The 27,758-nt window shown below is 42.2% G+C and overlaps 1 protein-coding gene across 1 annotated transcript in view; it reads left to right on the forward strand.

Annotated features, from left to right (window-relative positions):
* LOC147893396 (DExH-box ATP-dependent RNA helicase DExH1-like) overlaps positions 1-27,758 on the forward strand; it is a 55,196-nt gene that overhangs the window by 25,263 nt on the left and 2,175 nt on the right. The window contains exons 4-8 of the mRNA XM_087386285.1: positions 2,675-3,590; positions 3,693-4,343; positions 17,420-17,563; positions 17,691-17,887; positions 18,002-18,724. Of these exons, the coding sequence (XP_087242411.1) occupies positions 2,675-3,590; positions 3,693-4,343; positions 17,420-17,563; positions 17,691-17,887; positions 18,002-18,724 (2,631 nt within the window). The remainder of the gene's footprint in view (positions 1-2,674; positions 3,591-3,692; positions 4,344-17,419; positions 17,564-17,690; positions 17,888-18,001; positions 18,725-27,758) is intronic.

Raw genomic sequence — 27,758 nt, forward strand, 5'->3', positions numbered from 1 at the left:
GCCGATGATCCAAAAGGGACAAGAAAAGGAGATTTCTGGAGAGAGAGAGGGCTGAAACTGTAAAGAGAGAAGATGGCTGCTGTAGAGAGAGAAATCCTGGCAGAAGAGATAGAAGACTGCTGCATCCTCAAGAGGGCCAGAGAAGAGGCTGACTGCACCAAGATGGGGAAGGGAGGAGGACTGATGCACGAAGGAGGGATAGAAAATGGACGTGGGATTTGTGTGGAATGAGGGAGGGAGGGCCTTCTTTTATAGGCCCAGTCCACCCCCTTGCCCAAGTTGGCAAGTTTTCCCAGCCCACCAAGTGGTGGGTGAGCCCCCACACATATGTCATCTTGCGTGCCACCCACTACCTCATGCATGGCCAAGTGTCTGGGCCAGCTTGCCTTGTTGCCAACTCAGCCTGCCATGTGTTACCTGCCACGCGTCAGTCTGCACCTGAAAATCCTAGTGGTCAGAGTTGAATTCTGACTTCACCAATGGGTTCTTGGCGAGTAGACCCAAAGATGGGTACTCAGGTGGGGTGTGATTTCCTGATGTCCTTTCTCAAGAGAAGGCATCACTCTTGTGGGTCACTAATGCCCATAACCCCAAGCAAGGGGGTCCACTCTCAAATGCTAGACCTAGCCCCATGACCTCACTGAAACTGCAGGAAGATTTTCATTTATTTTGGCAAAACATGATGTAAAAGAAAAACTACCAAGCAGGTGGATACAAGTTTTCTGAGGAGTGACAGAAGTAAGCTTAATAATGGAGATTTAAAGGGAGTATGTTCAAGAACGTGGATAAGGAAAGTCTTACCGTAAAATTTTAGAATCTTGGGAACAGGCTGGCGTATTAGGAAAATACGTCCACACCTCTACACCAAGCCCTTAGCAAGCTACCAAGAGATTACAGTGCAACGTTTGGTCATTCATATAAAGAATTACATTTCAGTGTATAAGCAAAAAAGAGTCTTTTCAAAACATGTGGATTCAAACATGCGAGCTGGAGACATGAAGAGATGAAGTAGATGCATGCATCTTTGCTTGCAGAATCGTTTGTGGGTATATATGCATTCAGTTGGTATACGACACGCCTCTTTAAGGCACCATATATTTGCATTCGTGTGTTGCATGACATGCCTCTTTACTAAGGCATCAAAAGTAAGGTATATTGTCTGAGATTTTCATACCCCTTGCCTTTGCTGTTTGCACTTGCTTGTTTGGGAGATATTTGGCAGCAGCCCTTACTGTCTTGAGGAGTGTTCGAACTCTTGTAGCTATGGTTGGGTGCTAGCTCAGAAAGATATAGGGCCACATGAGTCATGCCTTTGCTTGTAGGATCGCTTGTTGAGCATCTGCACTCTATTCTCATGCAGCCACCTTGGAAACCGCAACACTGCATAGCCAGTATACAATGATGGACTTTTTGAGTTCATCATGAGCCAAGGTTTTTATGACCTTGATGCAGGCACAGATTGTACAGTTGCTGTATTCAGACAGAGGTCTATTTAAAGTGAGATCACATATGCGAGATGAAACAACATTCATTATCTGTCATGCTAGTGCTTCAGCCATTGAAGTGAGAGCACATGTACAGGGGTCAATTTAAAGTGAGAGAACATGTACAAGATGGAACCGCATTCATTATCTGTCACTGAAGAGAATGACTTTAGCCCCTTCCAGGTTGAACTTGAGCTGTCCGCTCTCACAAAGTGCATGTGAGATGCTAACTAATTTTCCTGCCAGTGCAATATTAGGACAACAATCATTGGCACAGGAGTGGGAGACAAAACCGGTACTATTCAACTCAAAGAGCATTGAAGAAGAGGTATAGCATGCAGAACATGGACAGATTTGTGAAAGAGGGTAACCCTGATTTATCCAGTCGTGCTGTCCTTATCCTGGCCAAGTTCTTGGTGTGTGCATGAGAGTGCTTGTGTTGTGTTCTTGATGGAGCATGAAATGCTGACGGCATCGACAGTGCACATTTAGACAAAAACGTTCACAAATTTCCAACAATGGACTTGATGTCAGAGGCCTCTAATCTAAAGCAAAGATTGTGATAGGAAAGAGTTGCATCCAGTTATTAGGACTACAAAGCAGCATGGTTAAAGTGTGATTGAAGCAGGACTCTTGGAATTGATTAGATACCCATGAAAATTGGAATTATACTTACATCTCAGCTACTACTCAATATACATGTGTACTGTGTGTGTGTGGGGGGGTAGGTAGGTAGGTAGCTGATATGTGTGTAGGTACACCAGTGTGTGCATCTATTATATTAAGTGATTACTTGTGGTTATGACTAGCTTCATTATCCTGGTGGAAAGTTCTGCTAGATACCTTTACAACAAGTCAGACAAAGCTTCGTTTGCTTTCAGCTAGAGATGTAATGGACAGTTTGTTTGTGACATTTAGGGTTGTTCTTGATTAAGCCAGTGCATCTCTTCATGTGAAACATGTTATTTTACTTTGGTTGAAGTGTTAGAGTGATCATAAACTGAGTTACAAAAATTATACTTTGCGAGTTCAAACTTTTCACAGTGGTTGTGTGCATGTTAGCCCCTGTTTTGAAGCATTACTAGCAACGATTGTGGTTGCACACCCTTCAGAGTAGTCTGCAAAGCAGACAAACGGACATCTTCTAACCTTTTTTACTTCTGTATTTTTGAAATTGCTGGTCTTCCCAGGCTTGATAGAATCTTGATTGAGGAGTATCGGCAACAATGGTTTGATTTAGATAAAGAAGTAGAGGAATGGAAATCTCGAGTTAAGGCAAACACTCTTATTCAACGGCCCGTCTCTTTGTTTAAAAAAGAGGCACCATCAGTTTTTATGAGTGAAAATAATAGACGAATGGTTGAGGGTCTACTCAGGGACAAGAAAGATGAAGAATATGTGAAAAGTAATGATGAAGCTCAAAGGACTCCTTCTCAATACTCACTAGCACTGAAAAACTTTTCAAAGGATGGACAGACCTTGACCTCTTCAGACAAGCCGGAGATTTGGCAAGGGTCAGGAGCAGATATTTGTATAACAACAGCCCTTAATGAACAATGTGGGTCTCTTGTCTCAGAACATGATAGGTTAAAAGCACACTTAGTGAGTTTGGGATTCCAGGAGCATCTTGTTTGTGCAGCTCTAAGGGAGGCAGGAGAGCCTTCAAATGCTCTTGACTGGCTGTTGCTTCATGTACCCGAAAAGGAACTTCCTGCATACTTTGCACCCAGTGCTTCTAAGGCTTCAGTGCAGGTCTTGGTGAAGGGAGACAAAGAATGTGACACCCTGTTTGGAACGGCCGACTTCAGTCTGACAAACCTGCAGAAATATGGCTATGCTTTCGGTGATTGTCTATCAGCTCTAGCAGAAGTGAATGGACATGAAGAAGATGCACTTTGCAATCTGTTTTATAGAAGCTTTAGGAACGGACAATTTGAAAAGCCTAAGGACATAGAAATCAGTGCGGATCAAATTGTTTATTTGAGGTCAGAGGAAAAGCTAGCACTAGAGGCAATTTATGGGGAAACTATGCAGTGTATTTCAGACATCAGGTTTACCTTTCAAATTCCAGGGAGAGAAAATTCTTCGACTGTGTTGTTGATGGAGGTATGGCCTTTTTGGACAGTGCTGTGGGGTTTCTCCATACTTTTCAACAGTGATGATCCCTGAAAAGTGGGACTGATAATCAAGTGTAAATGTTTGATGCAGATTTTTTTTCCATGTTGCTGTAGCTATCCGTTTGAGGTTCCGGTCATAGCATTTCGGAATGAAAGGTGGGCTCCTAAATGTTTGCTGTGGCTCACCAAGAAAGTTGCTGACTATGCCCTGAACATGATCGGGAGGTCAATGATACATGATCTTGTTTCTTATACTACCTGCTTGGCAGATTCTTCATGCCATAATGATGCCAAACACTCATGCTGTGTTGAATTTCCTCATTCTAACAGTCTGAGCACAGGATCAGATGTGGATAATTTGCAAGCACCAATGCTGGCTATGCAACCTCCAAGCACCAGCATATCATTGAAACTGAATGCAGAAGACTCTGAGATTCATGGAAAAGAAGCTTGTACAATAAGTGCTGAGAAGAATGAAAAGGTATTCAACACTCGGGCTCTGAGAACATCAAATAATTATTTGCTGAAACGTTCGAACACTTTGTCTGCACCTGGTCATTTGGAAAGTTCAAAGCTTGCAGATGAGTGGCATCAGCTTCAGTACACATCGACTCACTCAAAGATGCGGGCCACAAGAGTCAATTTGCCAGCTTTTAAGGAGAGAGAACGGGTTTTGGCTACGATAGACTCTGCTCCTGTAGTTGTGATATGTGGTCAAACTGGCTGTGGGAAGAGTACACAGGTATTTACCTTATATATGTTGTGTACATCAAGATACCAGATAATCTCTCGGAACTCTTTTATGCTCATTCTAAAAATGCAGGAAATAATCATCAATATAGTTTCTCATGATCATTTATGACAAATGATGAATGACTTTGGATATAATTCAATAGGCAGGATGACGTTTAAAACAAGAAGGCATTGCCGTAAGCAGTCCTAGGGACTACATAGATAGAGTAGGCAGGATGAGGGATGCTTAGCTTAGCTGATGGTGCTTTCCAAATCATCAAAATATATTTTTTGTAATTGCTTAATCGGAACACAATCTTATCTTTCAAACTGGCAAGATTAAATGTTAGCGATATTCTCATTAGTTAAATCAGAGTCATAGCACCGTGGAAGTGCGATTTTAAACCGTCCAGTACGTTCTTAAAAGTGCTTTTAAAGGTTTTAAAGAACTATCAATTACAGGCTCACTGCGTTGAAGTGCCAGCACTTGTTTTTAATATCAGTCTTCCTCACCACGTCAATGCAAGCCTTGTAATCTTTTGGATCAGACCTATTGAATAAGCAAGAAGGGAAAGTGTAAATGATGCTCTGAAATTGTTAAACAGCAAAATTTCATGCTGCTTTGTACAAAAAAAGCAAGCAACTTTGCTGTATAGTGAATTTTAAAAAGATTTTATGTATGAAGATTCCAATTTTTTGAGTGTAGGAATTTATCCTTGTGAGTTTTGTGAACTTAATTGTAGTTTTTTAGTTCTTAGAATTAGCCAATCTTCTTCAGGTTTAAAAAGTTGATATTTATAATAAATGACAACCACCTAACTATTCTGTGATGAATATCATACAAATGCCTCACATTAATTCTAACATTCCTGACATGGCTAAATATGGAGTGATTACTTTCGGGTTCTCTCGTCTTTGCAAAAGAGTGCCTTTATCTCTCAATTTAGTGAGTTAATCCTATTGGGAAGGTAATGGAAAAATTTCCAAGGTGAGGAGGTTTGTACTGTTTTTGGAAGTCATCTACTCTTAGCTACCTGTTTTGTACCACCTCTTTATTTCATTATTTATCTTTAAATAACGAAATAAAACAAATAACGAAAAATGATAAATGATTGGAAAGTGACAGGTAGAAAAAACCAAATCTCCCTCTCCCATGAGAAGATAGAATATGCAAGATATGCCCAATAAGTGAGGTAGAAAGTGAAGAACACACACTTTTCTATTGTCAAGCTTATATGCACATCAGGGAGAAAATGGTATTGATGCTATTTCATTCACAACCTGCTCGTTTTTGGTCAACCAGCCAAACAGCTTTGAAGAAGGTTTTGGGGCACTGACACATAATCTTGGACATGGTGCCAGGAAAGTGCTAGTGTCGTAGATAGTCCTAGAACTTCTAGCAGCTATTCTCAGAGCTGTTATCATCATTACTTGTGGATTATTGGATCTGTCGAAAGATCCTGTAGGGTCTCTAGTGGACAGTAGTAGAATCATATCATATCATATCATCTCCTGAACCCAAAAGACAATCAAGGGAAACCTCTTCCCCCATAGCTCCTTCATCTGAAGATGCTTCCTATGTGTTTGACATGTTGAATGATGATTTCCAACAAAGTAGAAGGGAATGGATTCAACCTGCTGCGGAACTCACCTACAAAATGAAGTTGCCATCTCTTGTGCATCCTTTGAAGAAGCTCTCTCAAACTGTAGTTATCATCTTTTTCCCATGCAAAATTCCCTCTGCTAATGATGTGGGACAATCGGTGAATTCTCTCCTAGGTGGATGCTATGTAGAAGGAGTCTATTTTGCCTCCCGAGGATTTTATGAAGTTCATCTTTTGGATGCTTTGACAAAACAAAAGATGCTGGAAATGTCTCCTTTATTTTTTGGTCGACAGATGGTGCATATCATGCCCTGGTCCCCTAATAAGGACTATCAGAACCTCATCAAGCATCATTGCCCTGTATGGGTTGAAGTGGTTGATTTTCCAGATTACATGAGAACAGAGCTTCCAGGTCTAGCTATGACATTGGGACAAGTGATCTGTCCCCCTCGTCCCACAGGTAACAAAAATCATTTTTGCATATTATGGGATACTGATAGACCGACCCCCTCCTCTATTGCATGCTTTTGAGAACTTTAGAAGGAGTGACTTTGTTCGTGGGAGAGGCTTTGTACCAAAGCCGATATGGGACTGACATCGAGAAGAGAGAAACAAAATTTTAACATGGCCTACATCATATGGTGGCGAGAGGTGATTAGAAAGAGAGAACACACATTTATTTCTAACACACACAACAACAAGAAGAAAAACTTATGGACTTTAAATAGTCCAAAAAATATTCAACAATTTGAGTTTGATGGGCCTCCTCTTGGGATGCCTCTTTTGTCTTCTTTAATTCCATCATCAAGGTAGCATACTTCATCATCTTCATATAGCTCAAAAACAATATCATCACTCCCATTTTTCTTTTCTTTGAAACATTATGTCTTGGTATATTGTACCGATGAAGTTATGATCGCTTTTTTGAAATCTTGTGACAAATACTCTTTGGTTGAGATTGAGGGTATTAATTTGGGAAAGAAATATTTCACTTTAAAATGGGGCATTTTTGCTGGAGCTTGTTTTTCTTGTCACAAGTTTGGGCATCTTGCTTCGGAGTGTCTCTCTATCCTTCATCCACCTCCTCCAGCAGCTATTCCTCTGCCATCTAATAAAGGAGGCCAGAAGACATATGTGGAAAAGATTGAAGCTAAAGGAGCAAAGCCTTCAGTTCATACAGGGAGCCAGGCCAATTCAGCTCAAAATAAGGATAAAGGAAAAAGCAAGTTAGGGGAAAATAACTCATCTACTCATGAGGGATGGCAAACTGCAAAGAAGACGGTGCCTCTCAAACAAAGACCTCTCCAATCTCGTAATTGGGATGCCTCTGCTCCTTCTCCAGGACAATCTTCTACCTCTCCAAGTAACCCCATCTCAAAGGCATGGGTTAATGCAATCAAGAAGGGTCTTCCCCTTTGTGAAGAAGATGATATTATCAGGGAATTGGATGCTGAGGGTCAGCAAGACCGTGTGGCAATGGCAGAGGCTTGAGGCCTCCCGTTCTTTTGGAGGACCGATCATCTCTTGTATATATTTTCATGCGTGCTTCTCTTAAATGTTTTTCCTATAATATACTGGGCCTCTGCAACCAGAATAAATGGAGGCTTCTATGGCATTATATAAATACAACTCATCCGGATGTTGTGTGTCTGCAAGAGCATAATCAGCATTTTTTTGCTGGCCAACATGGGTTTTTTTCTGGATATGATATATTTTATTCAGGATCTGAACAATTCTCTGGGCTGTGCATTTTAGTCAGACATGATCTGCAACCCGGGATAGCATATAATGATTTTGGTGGACGATGGATGATTATCCAATGTATGATTAATGGAGAGATTTTTGAAATAGGATCTTTGTATGCCTCTCAAAATTCAGCTTCCAGAGCTCAAATGTGGAACTCCATCAAGCAATATCCTTGGTCTTCAAATGCTCTACTTTGCAGTGATTTCAACAATTCTCCTCACTGGAAGGACAATACCACACATAAATCCCATATGCTGCCCTCTGAAATCCAGCAATGGGAACATATGACATCATCACTTCAATTTGCAGATTTATGGCAACTCACCCATCAGTTATGGGATTTACATATCATAATGCTTTTACAGAATATTGGGCCAGGCTTGATAGATATTATCTCATTCATGCTCAGCAATATGATGAATATACATGTCAAATGTGGACTGATTATTCACAACAATTATTTGATCATACTCCACTTTGGCTCACCCTTTCTTTCGGTATGCCTCTGGATGACTTGCAGCTCTGTTCAGTCAGGAATTTACAGGTCAATCAATTATATCTCTCTCGTGAAAAATTCCAGCATATGATCAGACTGGCTTGCAGGCCATTGCTATCCCATGCTCAGGAGGATCTGGACTTTGCTTGGACCTCTTTCATACATCGTATTCAAAATGTCATCAAGGAATATGGAAGATGGTACATGGCAGAAACCAGAGAGCATATCCAGTGGGCAAAATCATACAAGCAGTATTTGGTACAGATTAGTCATCAAAGATCTCTATCTGCTTCTGAGCAGCATTTATTGTCTTGTGCTTCCTCCATAATTGATGCCAATGATAAACGCAAGCTGTCAAAATGGCAGATCAGGGCCAGAGCTAAACCTATGCTAGATAAGGGCTGTTCTTCGGAAATTTTTTTTCGGAACTTACATGCACATAGACAAAGCCAATCTATCATGAGGGTCAGGAAATCAGACGGCCTTTGGACCCAGACTCTATCTCAATATCTCAGCTAGAAAAACAATGTTTGGATCATTTTAAGCTTCTTTTTTCTCAGCCATCTTCTTCTACACCTCAGGTTGTTTCAGCTCGTAACAGATTTACTGAGCTTGTTTCTCCTATTGTCTCCTTGCAAAAAGCCTCAATGCTGGAAATGTCTTTTTCAGATGTTGAATTGGATGAAGCTCTTAGGCATTTGGGTAAACATAAATCCCCTGGTTGGGATGGTCTGACGGTTGAATTTTTTGAAGCCTTTTGGCTTGAATTGAAGGGTCCAATTTTGCAGTTTATAAATGTAGCCTAGCAGCACCACCATCTTCCCTCAGCTTGGAAGCATGGTCTGGTTAAGCTTGTGCATAAAAAATCTTTATGTGAGACTATGGATGACTGGAGGCCCATTACTTTAATGCCGGTTATATACAAACTAATTGCCAAAATGTTGGTACATCGGATAAAGGATATCCTTCATGATGGACTTCATCCCAGGCAATATGGTTTTGTTCCAAGATGGCACATACATGACAATATCTCTAACACTCTCATCGCAATGGAATATGCAAAATATTCAGATCAAGATGTGTTGGTTATGTAGGTGGATGTGGCGAAGGCATTTGATACAGTACAGTGGGATTATGTCTCTCAAATCATGTTAAAACTTGGTTTTGGGCCAAAGCTAGTTAATGTCATATATTGGCTTTACTCAGATTCCACTGCACAATGCTTTATAGGGAATCATTTGTCTGAGTCTTGGACTCTCGAATGCTCAGTTCGACAGGATTGCCCTCTCAGTGCTTTGCTTTATGCCATCGCTTCACATCCTTTGCTTCTTTATATGGATCACATGGTTGATACTGGACAGCTAGAGGGCCTTCAGATTTCTGGTTCACGACCCTTCATTGCACAGGCCTATGCAGATGATTCATTCTTCATGCCAAAGAATAGTCCTTTGGAGATTCGCCTCTTGATGGATACCCTTTCAGATTTTGGGTTGGCAGCTGGTCTTAAAATCAATTTCCAGAAATCAAAACTCTTGCCTCTCAAGCATTGTGACTGGCATGCTATCCTGTGGCCAGGCCAGATTATTTATCCGGAAAACATAGTAAGACATTTGGGCTATCCCATTGGCTGGAAAATCAGCAATAAGCAACAAATGTCGTGGGTGTCAAACAAAATTCAGGACAAATTAGAATATTGGAAGATCCCACTTGGCCTCTGCATGTACGGCTTCGAATTGTCCAGTCTATTGTTCTAGCTTATGTCCAGTTCTACCTTCCTCTATTACATTGGTCATCTCGAGATCTCACTTCCTTTATGTCTCGAGCCATGGAGATTTTTTGGAAAACTAAGCTTCATAAAAAAGCTTTACGGCTGCTCAAAATGGACTTGCGTTACTCACCAAGAATGCATGGTGGTTTGAATATAATAAACATCCAATTTCATGTGTTGGCAAGAAAGATCACTATGCTCAAGACATTTTTTCAACAAGAGCAGCCTTGGTCTATTATGTTGGCAATATTGTGTGGACAGATGAGCACAAATGCTTATGGACATTGGCTAGTTGATCCATCGGAAGTAGTACTTGGCAAATTTCAAGGTAAAATCCCTGGTTGTCCATTTTCTAATTCCTTGATTCAGGACTGGAAGCAAGTACTCTCTCACATCAAATGGTCTCCCCATCCTGCTTCTATAGCTTCCTCACTCAGAATGGAAAGTATTCATTGGAGTGCTGTGTTTTCCTCTCCCCTTGCTATTCAACAACCCATCAGAGCTTACAATCTTATGAAAATGGGTATCCGGTTCATTGATGACGTGGTAGATATGCAAGGAAATATTCTCACTTTTCTAGTAGCATGTCGACAATACAATCTGGGGATGCATCATAGACCTATTTGGAAAGCTATTGCTGATCTCTTACTCCCTCTGGTTCCGATTCCGACATTGAATGTCAGAGACAGGCTTTAAGATTGGCACCTTCAGTCTTCAAATACAAGCATATCCTCTAGGCCTTTGCATTTATTGACTTCTATACAGGCTTATCGATTGATATTACCTCCTCCCTGGATTGCCCATCATGCTAATTCTCTATGGCATTTGAACAAGTCATTAGCCTGGTGGAAAGGAAAATTGCAATTGATATGGAAGTTGAAAATGCCTTTGAAGCAAAGACTCTTTTTATGGAGATGTATTGTTGGTATTCTTCCAGTAGGGGTGAAATTGGCTCAAAGACGGATAGCTTCACCTCTATGTCCAAGATGTCACCTTACATCTGAGAGTATTCTGCATTTAGTGTGGTTTTGTTCATATTCTAGAGACCTTCTAGACAGAATCTCCTATTGCTTATCTCTCAGATTTCCAGCACACAGGTTCTACAGGTTTTTCTGGATGTATGGCAAACTATCAGCTTCTTTATCACAGTATTCTCTTTTCTTCCACTGGATCAGATTCTGGGCCTTATGGACCCTCTGGCTGTAGCACAATCAAGCATATCTGAATTCTCCCCTTCAGCATCCATATGAGTTCTTCCGAGCCTCATTGCGGCAGTCTTTATATGATGCCATACATGAGGAAGATTTGGATGTTTCCTGTATTCAGCTTTTCTTTTACTGTTTTGATGGATAGGGCTTTGGCTCTCTTTTGAGCACTGCCCAGATGTAAATGAATGTTTCATAATATAAGTATCTTGGTTTCACCAAAAAAAAAAAAGTGTGTGTGTATCTTTCCTTGTGTGTCTCCTTGCGGTGGTGGATCGGTGAAGCGTGCAGGAGAGCTAGCTGCTGGTGAGAGAGAAGGTGTGCACGTCGCATGTGCATGTACCTGTACCTGTGGTGCGATTTTTTGATGAGCGTAGCTGCTAACGGTGTAAAGCAACGATGAGAGAGGGTGTGAGGTGTACGCCGCTCTGTTGTTCGTCCTCGCCAGGAACCCTGCGTAGCCCCGTCCATACATCTATATGATCGCCGTACGGTGTCCGTACGTCCGTACGCATATCTGCGTCAGTTGTGGTCCTCCTCTGCAAAGTCCCGTGCATAGCCCCGTACCTTTTACGTTGTCGTCCTTTTTCTTGCAGGTCTTTCCGTACATTTGTCCGTCCTTCCGTACAAGCCAGTCTTTCTGTGCCTTGTCCGTATTTCCGTACAGTCAGACTTCTCTCCGTACAGCCCGTGTATACCTCAGCACAGTTCAGCGTCGTCCGTACAGTCTCGTACTTTTTGCCGTACAAGTCTTGGGTTTTTTGCTCCGGTGCTTTCCCTAACAGTCCTGTGTTTCCACCAAAATCTTACCTTTCCCTCTGCTATCTCCTTACCAACTATACTATTTTTCTCCTCTCTGTGGGCTTCCTGTGGATATTTCTTTGGGACTGGTTTTTTTGGCTTCCACTACCCTTTTACAGGTACTTCATTCCTGAGTTTCCTTTCTTACAAAGTCATGGCACAATATTCATATGAAAAAACGTTTCAAAAGGAGCGTTCAGTTCCCTGCAAGAAGCAAAAGCAGGTTGAGGGTCAGCATGACCCGATGCATGATACTCTTGAGGCTCAACTAGTATATGATGTCATGCATGAAGGATTTGCAGATACGAGGAAAGAGTGGAAAGACTCGGTTCCTTCAGTTAGCCTCATGGTTGAGGTCGATGAAATTGTGGATCCAGTCAGAGAATATGCTAAGAATGCAGTCATATTATTTTTTCCAGGCCGGATGCCACCTGGTGCAGAGATAGGCAACTGGTTGACACGCACACTGGCTGGCTCGTTTGTTCGTAAAGTACACTATGCAGCCAGGGGCTTTTTTGAGGTTATCATGGTGGATGAGATACACAGACAAATGCTTTTGGAACATTCACCTCTCTTTTTTGGGCAGCAAATGGTGCATGTATTGCCATGGTCTCCCACAAGGGATTTTCAGGCTTTAATCCGACACAGATGACCGGTTTGGGTTGAAGTTGTCGATTTCCCATAATGTATGGCCTCACTTTTGCCTAAAATTGCAGCATCTTTAGGTAAAGTGGTCTGCCCACCACGGCCAAATGGCAACTCAAACAGATTTTGCATTCTCTGGGATACTGATAATCCCACACCGGACTCTTATTTAGTCACGGTGAATAATGTGAACATGGGAAGTGCTTTTTATAAACTCAAATGGGGATTATTTGCAGGGGCTTGTTTTGAGTGCAAAAAGTTTGGATACATGGCTTCACAGTGTCCAATGAATCAGCATAAAATGCCTCGTACCACTTTGCCGGTTCAAATGCCTACCAAGGATGCTCCTACTCCAGTTGCCAATAAAAACAAAGGCAGTAGACAGCCTTCTGGAAGTCAGGATAAAGGCAAAGCTCCAGTGGCTCCCAATGGGAATCTCTCTTCACATTCACCTCCTGCTATTCAATCCTTGACCAAAGGACAGCAACCTCCAACTGATGGCTGGCAAAGTCCAAGAAAAGTTATTTTTGCTCGAAGAATTCCACCCCCCCGCACTCGGAATGGTGCATCTTCTAGTGGAAATACCCCAGAGATAAATACAGGAATTGGGATTACATGGGCTGCAGTAACAGCCAGCAGAACACTCTTCCCTGAAGAAGAGGTTGCTGCTTTGCTGTCTACTTCTCAGGTGGCTACTTCTTCTCAGGGGCGAGGCCTTGACCCTGAGATAGAAATGCAAGGCTGACCTCATAAACTTTGCTGCTGTACATAGTTGTTATATTACTATAAATATATGTACATATGACTGCTCACATCAAATGTTTTACACTCAATGTCCAGGGCATGTGTGATAGTAGGAAATGGAAATCTGTGTGGCTGTACATCAATAGATTTCAACCTGACATAGTGGCATTACAAGAACACAACCAACATGTCTATGCAGGCAAGACAAGACACTACTGTGGATATGATATTTTTTATGCTGGGGAGCACTCTTTCTCAGGGGTAGTCCTTCTGATCAAACATGAGCTTCAACCAGTTATTGCTTTAAATGACATCAAAGGCAGATGGCTTGTTCTCCAATGCATTATTAGAGGAGAGGTGTTTGAATTTGCTTCTGTTTATGCACCTCAGTCCTCTAGAGAAAGAACTGCAATTTGGGATGCCATGCAACAATATCCGTGGAGATATCATGCCTACATATGTGGGGATTTCAATAATGCTCCACAACAGGGAGACAACACCTCCAGACATGACCATATGTTATCTCCTGAAAGGCATGCATGGTCTCAATTACTATTGCATCTGAATTTGTCTGACCTTTGGAAGGAATTGCAGCCTTTGTCACCGGGCTACACTTTTTGACATAATGCTTTTTCCGCTTACCAGGCACGTTTGGATCGATGGTATAGTGTAGCTCCCCAACAAAATGGGGATTTTACATGCAAAATGTGGATTGACTATGCCTTTGTGCATTCAGACCATGCACCTCTATGGTTGCGGTTATCCTTTCATAATATGCCAGATGATAGATTGCCACAAAGGAGACATCTAATCATAAACAATAGCTATTTGCAACATGCTGATTTCAAGGCAATGGTTACTGAAGCATCTCATTGTCTATCCTCTAGCAGCCATATTCATGTTGATGGTGCCTGGGATTCTTTTATTTCCAAAATGCAAGTTGTGATTAGAGCTTATGGCAAGTCTTACATGAAGACTCTGAGGGAAACCATTGCTCAGGCCAAATCCACTTGTCAAGACCTCACTGAACTTAGCCATCATCGTTTGTTGTCCATGCATGAGCAAACAACACTATGCCAGGCCAGACATTGTCTTAAACTAAATGATCATAGGAAACTGGCCAAATGGGAGACTAGAGCAAGACAAAGAGCCTTTACAGATAAAGGTTGCTCTAGAATTTTTCAAAAGTTTACATCAGAGGAGAGTCAAAACAGAAATTTGCAGAGTGCTTATGCCTGATGGATCATGGACTACTTCACGGTCACAGCTTGCTTCTGTTTGTGTGCATCATTTCTCTCAGCAATTTGGCTCTGCAGCTCCTCCCTCGCAACAGATTTTGCTTGCACGAAATTTACTGTTGCAACATGTTTCTCCTATCATTTTTCCTACTCAAGCTTTGGAATTGGAGGAACCCTTTACTGAGAGGGAACTGTCAGATGCGATCAAATCATGTGGCAGATGGAAATCTCCAGGATGGGATGGTTTAACAGTCGAGTTTTTTCTAGAATATTGGCCTATTTTGAAGCATACATTGCTATATATGGTGAATGCTGCATGGCAAAATCAGAAAATGCCGGACACATGGAAGAGAGGTCTTGTTAAACTCCTTCCCAAAAAGCAAATTTGTGAGTCTTTGGCAGACTGGAGACCTATCACTCTTATGCGCGTAATTTACAAAGTCACTACCAAAATGATTGTTTGGGTTGCATCCTGCTCAATATGGCTTTGTCCCGCGTAGGCATATCACAGATAACATTGCTAATGCCTACGTTGGAATTGAATATGCCAAATACACACAGTAGGATGTTTTGTTATTGCAAGTTGATATTGCCAAAGCCTTTGATACTGTTCAGTGGGATTTTATTTCATCGACTATGCAGGCATTGGGATTTGGCACAAAAATGCAGCAACTCAACACTTGGCTATATCAAGATAGTAAAGCTGCCTGCATACTTTCAGGGGATATTTCTCCATCCTGGACTCTTGGTTGTTCTGTCAGGCAAGGATGTCCCCTAAGTGCTTTACTTTTTGCCATAGCCACTCATCCACTGCTTCAATATCTAGACCACCTCTTGGACACTGACCAATTGCACGGTTTGGAGATTCTTGGCAGTCATAGCATGATTGCTCAGGCATATGCTGATGATTCATTCTTTACTCCAAAAAATACTCGGGCTGATCTGTCCATGATTATGCACGCTCTTTCTACATATGGATTGGCTGCTGGCCTTCGGGTAAATTTTCAGAAATCAAAATTGCTGCCGTTGCATGCACAGGAATGGCACAACCTTCTGTGGCCTGGGGAAATTGTCCCCGCTTCTCAATTCATTCAACATCTCGGTTATCCTCTAGGCTGGGGACTCACCCGTTCACAACAAACTGATTGGGTGCTAGTAAAGTTAAGGGCAAAACTTGAATATTGGAAGCTTGCAACTTGGCCATTACATGTTCGTTTGCGAATTACACAATCCATTTTGATAGCATACATACAATTTTATCTGCCTCTCACTATGTTCACTAAGGCAGATCTGGTTTCATTTATGTCAGCTATCATGGAAATTTTCTGGTGTTAAAAACATGGCAAGAAAAGTCTCAGATTACTCTCTATGCATCGTCTCTGTTCTCCAAAGATGCACGGGGGTCTGAACATTCTCAATATTCAAATGCATTTACTTGCTCACAGAGGGAAAATGATGATACAGTTTATGCAAGGAGATCAGCCTTGGGCTTTCATGATCCGCTCTCTCTTATTACATCTTCATACCTCTGCCTTTGGGAATTGGCAGCCTACTCAATGGGATTTTTTATTTGGCTCTATCCAAGGCAAGATCAGAGGGTGCCCTTTTGTCTCTTGTCTGCTTCTTGATTGGAAACACATCTTATCCCACTTGGAATGGCATGGCAGGGATTCTCTGTCGGGCAACTCTTTGAGGGTTGAGAATATTTTTTGGTCTAAAGTATTCCACCCTCCTTTGGCCATACAAGAACCCATACGTTCTTATTTTCTCTCCTTCAAAGGCATTTCATCTGTGGCGGATGTACTTCAGGATGATGGCACAATTTTATCTTTTTCTATGGCTGCTCGCAAATATGGCTTGGGAGCTCATTATCGTCCTTTATGGCATAGGATTTCAGCAATGCTTCAACCGTATTTGCCGGTACCTCATTTGGAACTTCAGAATCGGCTTGAGGATTGGATTTTACGCTCTCCTTCCTTATACGCCCGTCCTTTGAAGCTCTCACATATCACAGTGTCATCTCTGTATAAAGTGTTATTACCTCCACCTTGGATTTCTCACAGAGCAAATACTGTTTGGCATATGGATCGCTCAATGAAGTGGTGGAGAAAAAGGCTGCGTCTCCTTTGGCATTACAAAGTCCCTCTTCGGCAATAGCTTTTCCTATGGCGAGTTCTCCTTGGCATTTTTCCACCCGGACAGTTACTCGCACACAGACATATTGCTCCAGCTGTTTGTCATAGATGCCAGCACTCTACTGAATCTGTGCTTCACATTTTTTGGTTCTGTCCACATACTTTTGATCTCATTGCTCTCATCCGACAAAGGCTTCGAGCGCGATTTCCTACTGTTACTTTTGGCAAATTTTTCTGGTTGTTTGGTTTTCATCCACGGAGACAGGGTTTTGATTTATTTTTTGTATGGGTGCGCTATTGGACCCTATGGACTTTATGGATGGACAGAAATCATAGAGTCTTTGGTGATCCACTATTTTCATCCTTTCTTTTTTTCAAACGCTCTCTGCAACAATCATTCTACGATTGTTTTCAGACTCGTTTGATTGATCAGGATGTGTATACAGCTTATACTGAGATCTTTAGTTGAGTAGTAGCTACTTCGTTTTTGAAGTAACTATGATTGTAATTATTTTACAGCAATAAAAGATTTCTTCCCACACAAAAAAAAAGTGTGTATCTTCCTTCCTTAACCTTTTTTTTTTCACAATCCTTGTTGATTTGTGAAATCAGGTTAAGTAACGTTATTGCTGAAACCTGGAGTGGGGTAACTAGTTTTTTTTGTTGAGCATAGCAATTGACATTCTATTGCAAACTATTGTCAGGTTCCACAATATATCTTGGAGCGACACATTGAAAATGGCATAGGAGGTGTCTGCAATATCGTGTGTACACAACCAAGAAGGATTTCTGCTATTGGGCTGGCTAATCGGGTGGCTTTGGAGAGGGGCCAAACTGTTGGGATCACTGTGAGTCTCTTGTTTGCATCTCGGGTTATTAGTCTAGGAGGACCGTTGATATTTCTTTGGTAGCTGAAGGGCCGAATTCAAAGAAAGGAAGATTATTAACGTCGAGGAAAACATTTTTATATTGCAGGTTGGATACTCTGTTCGGTTGGAAAGCCGTATGTCTAAGCGTACAAAAATCCTTTTTTGTACAACGGGTGTCTTATTGAGGCGTCTGTTGACTGAGCCAGATTTGCTAGGAGTGACACACGTCATAATTGATGAAGTACATGAGAGGACAATGGAGATTGACTTGCTGCTTTTACTCTTCAGAGAACGATTAAAGAGGTATGCTAGACAGCAGGTTCAGCTATTTGATTTATTTTAAATGATTGTTTTGAAGACAGGTAATCTTTTGCAGGCATACCCTCTTACTGACTGGTGTATGCTAATTTTATGAAGGGAGAGGTGCCTCAAACTCGTATTGATGTCAGCTACAATGGATTCCCAACAGTTTTCAGGTTATTTCAGGGAATGTTCTGATGTTGAGGTGCCTGTGGCACACATACCTGGTTTTACATATCCTGTTCAAGAGCTCTTTCTGGAAGATGCTCTAGAGTTGACAAATTACAGGATTGGTCGAAATTCTCGGTATGCTCTGAAGAAGAAGTCAAACAGTGCAGGCGATTCTGATTTGCTACTCCTTAGGAATTCAAAGGAGAAACTGGACAGTTGCGAGACAAGGGTTGAAGAACAGAAGTTCCTGCATGTTGATACTTACAATGATGTCACAGCACAGTCCTTGAGCTTGATAGACCAAACTATAATCAATTTTGAGTTAATTGAAGCCCTTATAGGTGCTTTTTTCTTGCAAGAAATTCAACCTTCAAGAAAATACGGCCCGCTTCTTGCAGATGCAGGGTTGCCTTCCAGTTTGGGGAACAGTGGTGCAGTACTTGTTTTCTTACCTGGGATTTCAGAGATCAAGATGCTTCAGCGTCATCTGCAGTCATCAAAACGTCTTCTATCTTGTGATGGTGTTAGTGATGTTTGGATCCTGGCTCTCCATGGAACTTTATCAGGGCTGGATCAATGCCACGTTTTTGTGATCCCTCCCAAGGGTATTCGAAAAGTGGTACTGGCAACAAATGTAGCTGAAACCAGTATCACTATTGAGGATGTAACGTAATAATTCTAACCCTCTTTCATTCGCGCACACTTTTTTTTTTGGGTGAAAACTTAACACACACACATTGAAAAAAAAAACAAAGTGAAATCTTATATTTCTGCGTGGGAAACCTCAGAAGACACACACACACACACACACACTTTTATTTTTGGTGAAATCTTATATTTCTGTGGGAAACCCCAAAAAAGAGGTAAAAACCCACCAATAAGTACAAAGGAAAAATTTACAAGTAAAGCCTCAGAGCAAAAGTCATGAGGTAGCCAAGTAAAAAGTTACATATCAAGCTGGAGGAGAATCAAACACAACATCCTCCAGCTTCAGATTATTGCTTTGTAAAAACTGATGCAGTGTAGAAACCACACCATTAATAAAACAAGCTGTTTTTTGCCCTTGTAATTCTTCTTAATATAGGCGGGCACCCGAAATTTCTGAATCACAGGGTCAAAAACCTGTTGTAACATGGGATGAAAAGAATCCAGTGAAAATGGCACATCTGCATCCCGAACAGAAGAAGACTCTGGCATAGGCATCAGAGGCAAAGGAGCTAGATCAACATCTGTATCCTCCGACGAAAGCTGCATTTGATAAAGCAGGACTCAGCATTTCGGCTTCACTCCGAGGATCAACCTGAGAAGGAGCATGTGCAACATCTTTTATGATCCCCTGTGCAAGGGGCACATCCATATCCTGAGGAGAAAAAGGTTGATGATGCTCAACAGGAGTCGGATCCTGAATTTCTTCAGTAAGGGAAAGATTGGCCTGTGATTTTTCTACCTTCCTCCAGTAATGCTTCGGAGCAGTAAAAGAAGGCTTATCCAGTATTATAGCCTTAGCAGAAACCGGAGGAGGAGGAGGAGTAACCTTCACTGCTAAAGGAGGAGCAGGAGGAGTGGTCATGGAAGCAGAAGGGCAAGCACGTGCAAAATGACCAACTGGATGATACCAATAACAAGCTGTAGGAAAAGAAGCAAAATGCAGCCTGATGCGCATTGGATGAGCAAATTCCAGATCAAGATCCAGAGTAGATGGCACGGGTTGCATCATATCCCATAAAATACAGAGCCTAACATCACGGGTAGCCTGCAAGAAATCCTATCTCGGAACATGGAGAGGCCTACCCAAAAAAGCTGCAAGAGTAGGAAGATGTTGAAGAAGAGGCACACGCAGCGCTTTGAGGGTAATACAAACCGGACAGTGGGTTAGAAGAGAGGGAGACGGATCAAATAAGGGATGCCAGGGCATCACATAAGCAAAAAAGCCAGCTCCAGGAACATCAGCACGACTGACAAGGTGCTCTACCACCTCAGTCGAGGTGTAGTGGGCATAGTAAAATCCTTTGCCCAGAAAGACAAAGGAAGAAATACAATCCAGACCCACTGCAACATCAGCCCAATGACGAAGTTGAGCTGAAGATAAAACCCTGCCCATAAAAGAGAGGCAGACTCCAAATTGCTGAGCCTGTCGAAGACCGAGCCAAATTGCTGAGCTTGTCGAAGACCGGAGACCAAAAGGGCAGAATCCAAGGAACAAATAAGCAGGGAACCCGATGAAGGAACTTCTATGACAGAGGTAGAGCACAATTGGCGAAGAAGATCCAGTTGGAGGGAAGAAGAAGGGCCATCGGAAACATCCATCTTTGCCGATTTAATCGAAGGCGAGACAAACAAACCACCATGCTTCCGCCGAAGAAAAACATGAGTAGGAGGAGCAGAGGCAAAAGGAGGCGCTAAGGCAGAGAAACAAAAGAAGCAGGTGTCGGAGCAGCAGGAAAGGAGGAGGAAGATGAGATTGGAGCAAAAGCCATCGAGCGCTGCAACATAGATACGAAAGGAGGCTGCGCAGATGATCGTACAAGCTGTACGGTTGGCCATACAGCCTATACGGATGGCCGTACGACAGGCACCAAAGGAAAAAGTGGCGGAGTAGACGGTTGCAGAGAAGGCTGTACGAAAGGCTGTGTAGGGAGCACGAGAGCTGTATGGGGAGCTGTACGGGGGGCTGCAGGGTGCACGGAACACACACACACACACACAGATTATTGAAGTCTTCAGAAGACCGATGGGTCTATGGGACTGAGAGAAACCTGATACAAGCTAGCTGAAAGGGTGGAGCTACTAACCGAGCATCAACACCCATGCATAAAGCAAAAAGCTAAACGCTACATAGTCATATCATAATAATCCTCTACATCATCACTATCATCCTCATCATCAGATCATCTATCGTTGGAGTGCAAAGTGAAACATGCTACAATGTCACGGCTAGGTCCCCTCTATCTCCCCTCGTCAAGGGTGAGGGAGTGGGAGCATGAAATCAGAGATAGAGTGCTTCCAGCTGCCTGTGGGCACGGTCTTGCGCTGTCTCTTGGTCATGACTCTACATCTAACAAAGGCTGCAGTGACTCTTGTCGGTCGCGCTCCAACTCTGAACAAGGAGGAAATACCCCCAAGTGTAACGTGTGCGTCAACCCTTTGTTTGAGCTGTCGTGTCACTGGCTCTGGGTCTCGGTTGTGGAGTGAGAGCTTGTATGGTCCGGCTGAAAGAACTCAATGATCATGCTCTGTGAAGAGTCTACCAAGGTACACTGCTCCTGTCTCTGCGATCGAAGTAGGCGCTCACGGTGTCTGATTGCCTTGTGAATGAAGGCAGCCAAGCATCTCTGGTTTGGAAAAGAGAGGCAGTGAGACAACAACCCGGAGCTACTCTGAATAGACAATAGAAGCACCCTCGAATCTCATAGTACACTGGGTACTTGAAAATGAAACGCTCCTGAGATTATTTCAGGGAATGTTCTGATGTTGAGGTGCCTGTGGTACATATACCTTGCTTTACATATCCTGTTCGAGAGCTTTTTTTAAAAGATGCTCTAGAGTTGATAAATTACAGGATTGGTCAAAATTCTCAATATGTTGGAAGAAGTCAAACAGTGTAGGCGATTCTGATTTGCTACTCGTTAGGAATTCAAAGAAGAAACTGGACACTTGCGAGACAAGGGTGGAAGAACAGAAGTTCTTGCATATTGATGCTTACAATGATGTCACAGCACAGTCCTTGAGCTTGATAGACCAAACTATAATCAAGTTCGAGTTAATTGCATCCCTTATAGGTGTTTTATTCTTGCAAGAAATTTAACCTTCAAGAAAATACGGCCCGCTTCTTGCAGATGTAGGGTTGCCTTCCGGTTTGGGGAACAGTGGTGCAGCACTTGTTTTCTTACCTGGGATTCCAGAGATCAAGATACTTCAACATCATCTGTAGTCATTAAAACGTCTTCTATCTTGTGATGGTGTTAGTGATGTTTGGATCCTGGCTCTCCATGGAACTTTATTAGGGTAAGATCAATGCCGTGTTTTGTGATCCCTTCCAAGGGTATTATAAAAGTGGTACTGGCAACAAATATAGTTGAACCACACCATCAATAAAAACAAGCTGTTTTTTGCCACACACACACACACACACACACACACACACACACTTTTTTTTTTTTTTTGGTAAACCCATGAGAGGTATATTATCAGCAAGATTTACATGAGGGTCTCAAAAAACAGAGAGCCTCAACAGGAAATCAAAAGCAAAGAGAAACTATTTCCAGGCATGACTGAGGAAGATCTCCTTGATGGCAAGCATCATAGATAGATTGCCGTAGGGAGAGTCTGAAATATTCATAAGATTGCAAGAACGGATTCCCAAAATATCTCATGTTGTGATCCTGCCATATGGTCCAAAAAGCCCAATATCTGACCCAGTACAAAAATAAAGAGTAATGGACCAAGGTTGTAGGAAGTCTGCCAAAAAGCCAAAAATGTTTCCCAAAAGGAGAGTTAGGGAAACGAAGGCGAAGCAACATGGAAATTTTGCATATGAAGGTCTTAGTGCTGGAGCACATCCAAAACAAATGAGGCACCGTTTCAGAAGGGGCCATGCATCGAAGACATGCAATCCTTCGTTGAGCCAGAGTGACCCCCACGGATAAGGTTCCTGTAAGACAACGCCATAGGAAAAGCTTTTGCTTGAGAGGCAATTTGCTCCTCCATTAATTGCGGAGATTCTTTCGCCACCAAGCAAGTGATTTTGCCATATGCCAAAGAGAATTAGCATGTAAGTGAATCCATGGTGACGGCTGGAGGAAAGAGTATGTCGTCCTAACCGTTAGGTCAGAAAGAGTAACAGGACGAGAATTTGAGCCCACCGGGTGTAACTGCCAATCGTGTAATCGGTCCCTGTTAGATAAAGGAGGGATGGGAAGAAAAGGCTGCAGCAATTCAGCAATTTTTCCCCAAATAAACCTATGATGCATGGCTAGTGGATAGGAAGCCATGGCCTGAGGGAAGGAAAGCATTTGACCAGTAGCATCAACGACGTCATTTATACACCTGATCCCCAATTTGCTGAGATTATATGCCCGAATCGGCTCTTGGAGGGCCAATGGAGGATCAAAAACAGCACTCCAGTAAATACTTTCTTGCCGAAGGGAATTGGCATGAGACAAAACGGAAGGGGCCCAATGAGCATGCAAAAGGACCTGCTAAAGCTCTAAGACTTATGAGGATGGCAAAAGTTTGTTCCCCAAGGATGCATAGTGGATTGAATGTGCTGAATATTGCACATCATGTCTTGGCCAGGAAAATTCCTCTTCTACTCACCTTTTTTCGTCAGAAGCAGCCATGGACTCATATGCTTGCAACCATGTGCACGTCCTTACGTACTAGTGCACATGGTGCATGGATCACTGATCTTTGGGAGGTCATTTTGGGCAGATTTGTAGGCTCTATCCCGGGTTGCCCTTTTGCTACTTCACTTATTAGCGATTGGAAAAACACACACACACACACACACACACACACATACACACACACACACACACACTTTTTTTTTTTTTTTGTGAGAAGAAATCTTTATTTCTATAGAATAATTACATTCATAGCTGCTTCAAAAAGCGAAGTAGCTACTACTCAAGAAAAGATCTCAGTATAGGCTGTATACACATCCTGATCAATCAAACGAGTCTGAAAACAATCGTAGAATGATTGTTGCAGAGATCGTTTGAAAAAAAGGAAGGATGAAAATAGTGGATCACCAAAGACTCTATGATTTCTATCCATCCATAAAGTCCATAGGGTCCAATATCGCACCCATACAAAAAATAAATCAAAACCAAAAGTAACATACACACACACACACACACACACACACACATATGTATAGAGAGAGAGAGGGGGGGGGGATAATTAAAGTCTTCGGAAGATGGATGGGTCTATGAGACTCTGAGAAACATGATTACAAGCAAGCTGAAAGAGTGGAGCTATTAACCGAGCATCAACATTCATGCATAAAGCAAAAAGCTAAATGCTACATAGTCATATCAGAATAATCTTCTACATCATCATCAGATTATCTATCATCGGAGTATAAAGTGAAATATGCTTTAGTGTCACAGCTAGGTCCCCTCTCTCTCCCCTCGTCAAGGGTGACGGAGTGGGAGCATGAAATCAGAGATAGAATGCTGCCAGTTGCTTGTGGGCGCAGTCTTGCGCTGTCTCTTGGTCATGGATCTACGTCTAACAAAGGCTACGGTGACTCTAGGCGGTCGCACTCCAACTTTGAACAAGGAGGGAATACCCCCAAGTGTAATGTGTGTGTCAACCCTTTTTTTGAGCTGTCGTGTCACTGGCTCTAGGTCGCGGTTGTGGCGAAGGCCTGTGGAGTAAGAGCCTGTATGGCCCGGCTGGAAAGAAGTAATTTGTCACCATAAAGGACGATAATGAGAGCCCAATCCATATGTAGTGGCTGCTAGAGAAAAGGGGAGCACAGTACTAGCATCATCTATAACATCAGCAACCAAGGTGATGCCTTTAAACGAGACAAAGTAGGAACGTCGAGGTTCTTGTAAAGCCAAGGGAGACTGAAAGACTTTCGACTAGTGAATGCTTTCAGCTCTCAAAGAATTCCCAAGCAAAGATTGCCGTCCATTCCATTCCAAATGAGAAAGAACATGCTTCCAGTCAAGAAGCAAGCGGGAGACAAAAGGACAGCCAGGCAATGCAGCCAAAAAAGAAATCCCATTGATCAAGTTGCCAATGACCAAACGCAGAAATACTAATATGAGTGAGCAGAGTCCTAATCATAAGAGCCCAAGGCTGATCACCTTGCAGAAATTGCAGCAACCTTTTCCCCCTGTGGGCAAGAATATGCATCTTGGGAGAACAAATGTGATGCATCGAAAGCACCATGAGACTTTTTCTGCCATGTTTGGATTGCCAGAAGATTTCCATAAAGACAGACATGAAAGATGTAAGATCTGCCCTAGTGAACATGATCAATGGCAAGTAAAATTGAATATATGCCACAAGGATGGACTGCACTATTTGAAGATGAACGTGCAAAGGCCAGGTTGCCAGTTTCCAGTACTCAAGCTTTTTCCGAAGCTTAGCCAAAACCCAATCTGTTTGTTGTTGGCGAGTGAGTTCCCACCCCAAAGGGTAACCAAGATAACGAACAAACTGAGTGGGTGGAATGATATCCCCGGGCCATAATAGACTATGCCAGTCTTTGGAATGCAAAGGGAGCAGCTTAGACTTTTTAAAATTAACATGAAGACCAGTTGCCAAACCATAAACAGAGAGGGCCTGCATCAAGGCACCAAGATCATGGGGCGTAGTCTTCGGGGTAAAGAAAGAATCATCATCATAAGCTTGAGCAACCATGCTGCGATTAGCATCCAATTCCAAGCCATGAAGTGATCTTGTAGCCACAAGATGATCAATAATAGGATGAGTAGCAATGGCATACAGTAAAGCACTGAGAGGGCATCCCTGGTGGACCGATAAGTTGTTAGTATGTGCTTGGCCAGCTTGTCGGCCATGTCCAAATTTTTCTATTGTGGTGAAAATTTCCTTCAAGTATGCACCCAGTTGCTTAGTTTGACTCATAAGGTTCTCTTAGGCTGAGGGGGCATTGCTGTTGTACTTTTTCCCTGTACTTTCCCTTGATATGCATGTATGCTCCAACATTGAAAGGAGTTTGTGTACTTCATTTTCTCTTTCCCCCATTGGGCAGATTTACAAATTCTCATCTCCTTTGAAATAAATGGTCTAGTCCATCTGCCTTTTACCACCTCTAAATCATGGTAGCTGGTTCTTGTGAACATTGAGATATCTTCTCCAAGGTATTCCTGCATTTTGCACTACTCCATTGGATTGATGTCTTGCTTCTCTTTTTTTGGTTCTCGGGTCTTACCATAATTTCTACAGCATTTTGTGCATGACTAGGTCTTTGGTTTCCCCTAGAGAAAGAAAGAAGGAAAGATGTATTAACATCTTGGGGGGGTCTCACGGGCCTATGAGACAAAGTACGATAAAAAATAACTCATACAAGTCACTATGGCTGAGGCAAAGGGCTCACTAGGGTCCTTGCTGAGTGCTAAACTAAGAATGAGAGATGAGTATACTAATATCCATTGAAGACACAATAGGATCTATGGAACAACAGAAAACAAATTTTGTCAAACCTTAATTATATTTAGAGCTCTGTGATAGATCATAGCATAGATTGCATCAAAGTTACAACAACAAGCCATAGATAAGGTGTGTATGTTTGAGGTTAGTGGCTGATTTTACCAGGTTTGCATGTGATTTCCAAGACCTCCTTTCAAGTATCTAGTAACTGCTTCATAATTGTAGGAGGGAATTACAATGCTTCAATAAATGGGACAATAACAGTAAATGCAGTCTGTGTAGCCAAGATGTGGTGATAACCGGATCTTTGTCAAGTGTCCAAAATTCAGCCAATGGAACAGGCTGAAAGTAAAGTTCTCATGCTTCTTTCATATTCCTTCTACGAAGACATTGTGACAATCAATTTCCATGCTAGATGAGCTAGAAACTTAATCCCACAATCTAATTCTAGTGAGAAAACAATGAGAAATCTTATAATGTCTCAATAGGAACTGATCCAATAACCTCAATCAATGACCAGCAATGAATTCATCAACCAAAAGGATGTTGGATGGTGCCAAAATCCAATATCATCAACCCAATAGTGACTAGCAATTGATCTAGCATGAAATCGTCACTCTTGGAGCAGGAAACCATTTCTAGAAGTGGAAAGACGTCAGCTAGAAAAACGCAAAAACTCCAATCGCAATATCAGATGATGTGAAAATTCATTCAAAACACTGGAACAGAGCTCTAGATCAAATCACAATTGATCAGGGAGCTGTGCTTAAGAATTGCAATTTGTTTGGGTGCAATTCGTGAGCTAGTTGGACCCAAAACGGGTACGAGATACCCAATTTGACGAAATTGTTTGACTTCCCCTTTTGTTGGGAAATTGGAATGAAATTAATTCCAAACTAGAATGAAATAATCTGGAATGTGTAAGAAACTGCAGAATTGTCAAGCGGAAGACAGCAACAACCAACTGACAAAGAAATAGCAGTTTGATGTGGATGTGTCTAGCGATTGAAATAGGTGCCTAGAATGCTTTGAAAGCATAGAGACACCATCTATATGGTGCAAAGTTTGGCATCGATGTTGATCACAATACTCTAAAATGTTTTTGTAAACAACTTGATTTGAGTGGCAAGGTGGGCAGAACTCGTGCAAGAATTCTATATGGACATAAGGATAATAAAGTTGCTCATCCCTTGTCACACTGTACACATCATGCATAATATGATTTCACAGTATTATCGTCTGTTCCTTTCTCTGAGTGTGGGTACAGCATGTATGTGCACCAACAGAGTGAGAGAGATCAGTGAGAGGTTGAGTTTGCTTCGCTGCATAGGGTTACTTCTTGACTAGGCCCTCAACTTTAACCCTTACTAGCGATATAGGAGGCATCTAATTGATGAGTCAAGCTTAGAAGGAGCACCCATGTCAGGAGGGTCATGGTGACGCTGCCCTTGTAATAAAGTCTCTTATGTTATATTCAGTTACACTGTGAGGAGGGCATTTGCATGGGTGAGAGGTAGGCACACATGATATGGTTTTGCACTGTGTGAGAGGGCTTATAGTCAAAAACTTTTGGTTA

This window comes from Dipteris shenzhenensis, chromosome 15, assembly GCF_047967505.1.
Source record: "Dipteris shenzhenensis isolate YYH24624 ecotype China chromosome 15, Dip_SZ_1.0, whole genome shotgun sequence".
Lineage (NCBI taxonomy): Eukaryota > Viridiplantae > Streptophyta > Polypodiopsida > Gleicheniales > Dipteridaceae > Dipteris > Dipteris shenzhenensis.